General features: G+C 40.7%; 1 protein-coding gene across 1 annotated transcript; it reads right to left on the reverse strand.

The window, feature by feature from the left end:
• Positions 1 to 1,866: 1,866 nt before the first annotated feature.
• On the reverse strand, positions 1,867 to 2,556 carry LOC145814703 (uncharacterized). Its single transcript, XM_082911708.1, has one exon. It carries the CDS (start codon positions 2,554 to 2,556, stop codon positions 1,867 to 1,869), a length of 690 nt encoding a protein of 229 aa, XP_082767834.1.
• Positions 2,557 to 6,120: the final 3,564 nt, after the last annotated feature.

Raw genomic sequence — 6,120 nt, forward strand, 5'->3', positions numbered from 1 at the left:
TGTTGGAAAGACTTTTCACAAGCCTCACTCCACACAAACTTGACCCCTTTTCTAGTCAATCTAGTCAAAGGCGCGGCTAGTCTAGAAAAGTCCCTTACAAAACATCGATAATACCCTACCAATCCCAAGAAACTCCGAATCTCAAAAATATTTTTGGGTTGTTCCCAATCCTGCATGGCGTCTATTTTTGAAGAATATACAGATACTTCCTCTCTTGACACTACATGACCCAAAAACTTCACTTCAGTGAGCCAAAACTCGCATTTCTCAAATTTGGCATACAACTGGTGCTCTCTAAGCAAGTCAAGTACTACCCTCAAATGAGTCTCATGCTCTTCCTCGGAAGTTGAATAAATTAAGATGTTGCCCACAAAGACAACCACAAAATGATCCAAGTATTCTCTAAAAATTCGGTTCATCAAATCCATAAAGGAAGCCGGTGCATTAGTCAACCCAAAAGGTATTACAAGGAATTCATAGTGGTTATAACGCGTACGAAAGACCGTTTTCTGGATGTCCTCCTCCCGAACCCTCAACTGATGGAATCTTGACCTCAAATCTATCTTTGAAAAGCAACAAGACCCTTTAAGTTGGTCAAACAAATCATCTATTCTGGGTAAAGGATACTTGTTCTTAACGGTAAACCGGTTCAGTTTACGGTAATCAATACACAACCGCAACGACCCATCCTTCTTCTTCGCAAAGAAAGTCGACGCTCCCCAAGGCGATGTACTAGGGCGAATGAAACCCTTGTCTAAAAGCTCTTGGAGTTGAATCTTCAATTCATGCAACTCCACAGATGCAAATCTATAAGGCGCCATAGAAATTGGTGTCGTTCTAGGAACTCACTCAATCTCCTGGTGGGGTGGCAAACTAGTAAGATCCTCGGGAAATTCGTCCGGGTATTCACAAACTACCCTTGGCAACTCAACACGAGTCTCATCACTCTCACTATCCAAGAGAGTAGCAAGAAGGCCACTAAGCTCGTTTCTACTATGAGGGTCAAAAACTGGCGACAAGACCTTATCAACCCTATCCCCCAGAAAGTAAAAACAATCACCACTTGAGGTGCACACTGTGACCCTCTGGCAAAAACAATCAGTCACTGCTTGATATGAAGATAAATAATCCATAACTAGAATAACATCAAAACTCAACATGTCTAGCAACACAAAAGCAAACGGGAGTCGACGCCTGGTAACCTCTATCTCACAACCATGACACCTCCCATCTAAGGCAACTGTACCCCCAACTGGTGACTCTACTCTGAGCGGAGATGCTAACCGTGCCACCTCTAATCCCAATACAGACGCAAATGCAGTAGATATGAATGAATGAGACGCACTCGTATCTTTCAACACATTAGCCAAAGAATTACACACAACAAAAATACCTCTCACAACCGAGGATCCTAGCAATTGCTCTGGTGCGGTAACAGCATATACGTGCTCCTGTGGCCTCTAGTCAACCTACTTATCTCTCGGAGCATAGGCCTGCTGCACTGACTAAGCCGAAGCGGCTCCCTGATTAGCTCGCAAAGTCTGGACTGAGTGATCCTGTTAGTGGCTCTGAGTCAGCCTCGACCCTGATGCCAGATGCACCTCCCAACTGCGGGCAAGCTCTCTTTATGTGCCCTGGCTGACTGCACTGATATCAAGTAGGCCCCTACCCCCTACTTTGAGATTGACTTTAACATCGGTTAGGTGGTGGTGGTGGCAACATCTGTTGTCCTCCTCCCTTCTGTGGACATGCAAAGGCCTTGTGACCTAGTTGGCCACACTTGAAACAAGAAAAACCACTTTGCGCACTCTTCCCCGGGCCTGCAATAGGCAAGGGAAAGGTGGATCTAGACTGCTGCGGTTGGGACTAGGATGAAAATGTGTTCTTTCTCTTTTTGTTTCGCCTATAGTCCCCTTGTGACCCTTGACCCCTCGACCTTGACCCTCGAATTCTCTCCTCCTTGGCCTCTACGGTAATCTCTACGTGTGCCATCGCTTCCACAAGTCGATCATAATTCCGGATCATGTTCCCGGCAACCTTGAACAAGATTTTTGTTCTTAGTTTCTTCTCAAACTCAATGCAACGACGCTTTTCCATTGCCACTAACTCCGGTGCAAACCGGGACAAACTAGAGAAGGCTGCTTCAAACTTGGCCACGGAAATATTGAGTTGCTTAAGGTCCTGAAATTCTTGCCTCAACCTCTCCCTAGCAGTGGGAGGTAGGTACTTGTCTTGGAAAACCACCACAAATGCTTCCCATGTTGGTTCTATTCGGCCCTTGGCGTATTTCCACCATTGGCCTGCATTCCCTTTGAGGTAGTAACTCACAAGAGTCACTCTAAGCTCACTGCCTTCGATGTGAAGCATCTCAAATGTCTTCACTGTCTGTTCGAGCCACTTATCTGCTTTCTTAGGCTCGGGGCCACCATGGAACTCATCTGGCTTGGCCCGCAAAAACTCCCTAGTGAGAAAGCTCGCCCTCATCTCTACGACATTCTCTCTAGCTTGATTCTCTACCCTCAGTATACTCATCGATACCCTCAAGGCCCCTGCCATTTCTCAGGCTAGGGTTCCCCATTGTGGCTTGACCCATTTCCCTTGGAATTTCTGCTTGCCCCACTTGCTCGGCCATATTATGCACCCCCCCTGCGAGCTCTACCACACCTTCCACCTCTACCACCACGGGTTTGACCCCTTCCTAACATCCTACTTAAGGAACAAGATAAACAATTTAGCACATAATTCCAAATGTGCTCGCAACTTGCCTCACAAGTTTGACTACAACAATTCCATATATGTTCTACCACACAAACAATTCAATTCCACTTCACATTAGCACTTAGTTACGTAAGCATATACGGATTATTCTTTTGTGATGAGATTCATCTCGTGAAAAACCAAGAATTCTTAATAGAACGAGTATTGATCAAATATCCTTCTAATGAGACCTCAAGGAATTTAATAGGCGCAGATAACATCCCAAAAGTCCAATCTCATACCCATATAGTCACATAAACATGTTATCACATAATCACAAAATCCGAAACATCACCTAATCATGTGAAATGAACCCACCGTGGTATAACAACCACTCCCCGTGAGCCCCAAGTATTCAAACCCGATAACTCTGATACCAAGTTGTAACGCCTTAAAATCACCCAACACAAATTAGGTACATCAACCAACATCCATTAAAGAATAATAGCAATTCTCCAACCTTTACATCATTAATCAATAAGGTTTGTACGGAAGTCTCACATGCGAATTATACATTCAATGATATAGAAATACATGAATCTATAGCATGTAGAACATCAAATCCCAAAATAAATAAAATGCCCTTGAAGGCTTACATATTCCAAGACTTAAGCCCGGTTACACAAAAATGGTCTTTCGGACCCACACATGAATAGCCCTTGGCTTGCAAAAATTTTAATCACAACAAAAGAGCCTTATACTCTCAAAACATACTCCCACGCCCTAGTTTGGCGGGTTCACCACATCTTTTCCTGCACTAAAGTCCCATAGGGGTGAGCATAAAGCCCAGTAGAGAAATCTTAACAAAGTATATACGTTTATGCAAGAATTCCCAATATGAAATGCACATGCCATGCTACGCCCCAAAAAAAGAGTTCGTTTACATCTTTTTGAAAACCACCATGCACAATGCTAACTTGAAATTCTTTACAATTTAGAAATTTGCTGTTTAATTCATTGGGGTGGTAAATACAACTTAGGTAATCCCTGGGTTGGTATCTGCAAGTAGGCATAACTAGCACTATCAAAAACCTACTTTACCGGTTGCTAACCGGAAAGGAAGTAGTACCTCCTCCGCGCGTGTTTTCGGTCTTTCACCCCGGACACTCAGGCCAATTTAATCAATTCCATCTACACCTCCTATCCGGATTTACTAACATATTTATCCCAAGACATTACAATAGTTCTCATTTCTCAATAATTCTTTCTCAATGCAAGTTTCAAATCCCAATTCAATAATTATAACTAGCTATATATTGAAATGTCAATGCCACAGTTATCCATGCAATGCAACAATTAACCATGCCATGTAGTGATTACCCATGCGATGTATCATGCAACCATTAAAATAATTTCCCCACAATTGTTCCATTTGCGATCACAATTTCCACTTTCTTTTTCCAATACATTTAACACGGATAATTCATGAACTTTTACCTCTATCCAAGTGTTGCAACATTTCCACATCTCACAAGGTCTCAACATTTTGTCATTTCAAGATTCATATACATATCTACATATACAATAGATTCCAAGGAAATTTACTAATTTCGCATATACTAAGAAATTTGACATTTTACATCTAATGTCATGAAATCTCCATTTGAACATTCATTTAACACAAGTAGAATCATAATTTCTCAACATCCAACAAACCCCCCAAATTTCTAGGTTTTTCACCAAAACAATGCATTTCTCAATTTCTTGGTAAAATCTCACCAAAAACATCATTTTTATGACAATGAGCTTCAATTATTCAAGAAAATCTTTCAATGAAACAAAAGATGGATTTCTTTTGCAAAACCATTAACTTCTTGAGCTAAAAACCAAAACCTTTTTATAATGTCTTTAAGAAAGCTCCAAAATCACATTAACCTTGCATAGACATGTATATATAACTCAAAGAAGTTACTACCTCATGTTTTGAAGAAGAAAATGAGATGAAACCATTGAAATCAATGGTGCCAAAACCCAATCTCCACCGTACACAATCTAGCTCTTGAGGTGTTCTTCAACTTTGATGAAGGAACTTGGGTTGAAGATGCAATGGATCTAAGGGGATCAAGAGTTTGAAGAGTTTTGGGGTATGAAATGTAGAGAGAAGGGAGAGTAGTGTGTTTTTAGTGAGAGAGTGATATAGGAAAAGTGACACACACAGCCCAAAAAGAGAAGAAAAACAGAGCTTTACGGACTTAGGCCCGTCCGCAGGTACGGCTCTGACCCCCACACGTGTGGCACCTTATCGCATTCCCCCTCCGTACCTGCATATAATGCAGTGTGTAATGTTCAAATGCCTGCACTTCCCCGCATGTGCAGCCTCATCCCCCGTACGTGCGGCCCTCTCTCACACGTGCGGCCCAAGGCCCTGCATGTGCAGCCTTGGTCCTCTTGCTCAGAATTTTTTTCTGGTTCGATTCCAGACACTCCATACTCAATCGAGCACCCTCCAAAACAAGTGACACTCAAACCTAGAATAAACATGGACCGAAAGTTGAGAAAAAGCTTTCGAACACAACAAACCCAAAAAGGACTATAAGTGAAGTGACGTATACGAAACCGGTCATCACAGTTTTCAAATCACATTTCTAACTCTTGGTTTGAGTGTAGTGTTTGGTTACAGCTTTCAAAAATTGATTTCAAACCCACTTTTGAAAACACGTCTAACCAGTTATATTCTCCGAGACGTCTAACCGGTTGACTGGAACAGCGTTCATTTTTCATTTTTTATTTTTTTTCTCCTTAGAGCAATTAGTGTTAGATAATGTCTCAATGGGACCACATAATTAAATGTGGTGTTATCATTTATAAGAAGCCTACAATTTAAGTGATTCAATTTAGTTAATAGGCTTAAGGGTATATGTGTTATGGACCTAATGTGTAGATACTAGTTGTATAATTTCTATTTCTATGAGGGGCAGAAATAGAAATTAAAACATATTGGTTAAAGTTGGTTTTCATTACCTTTCAGTTTTAAAACCAATAATAATAATGGTTAATTTATTAGTTTTTTATTACCTTTAAGTTATGAAACTAATAATGGTTAATTTATTGGTTTTTATTACCTTTCAGTTATGAAACCAATAATGGTTAATTTATTGGTTTTCATTACCTTTCAGTTATGAAAACCAATTACAACCTTTAAAAGGTTATGGTCCCTATTCCTTCCCATGAGTGAAAAAACAAGAATACTGTTTTGTTTTCTAAATCCTCTCAAGGAGAAACATAAGGCACATAAGGGAAAGGATTAGAAGGCTTTAACAAAGTCAATATCAAAGGTTTTATTGACAATCAGACGCTTCCGTTTAACCGTTCATCGATGGATTCAGGTATGTCGTTTTAGTCTTGTTTTCTTGATGATATACA

The sequence above is a fragment of the Camellia sinensis genome, unplaced genomic scaffold (genome assembly GCF_055761805.1).
Source record: "Camellia sinensis isolate YWXY unplaced genomic scaffold, ASM5576180v1 Unanchor12, whole genome shotgun sequence".
Classification (NCBI taxonomy): domain Eukaryota; kingdom Viridiplantae; phylum Streptophyta; class Magnoliopsida; order Ericales; family Theaceae; genus Camellia; species Camellia sinensis.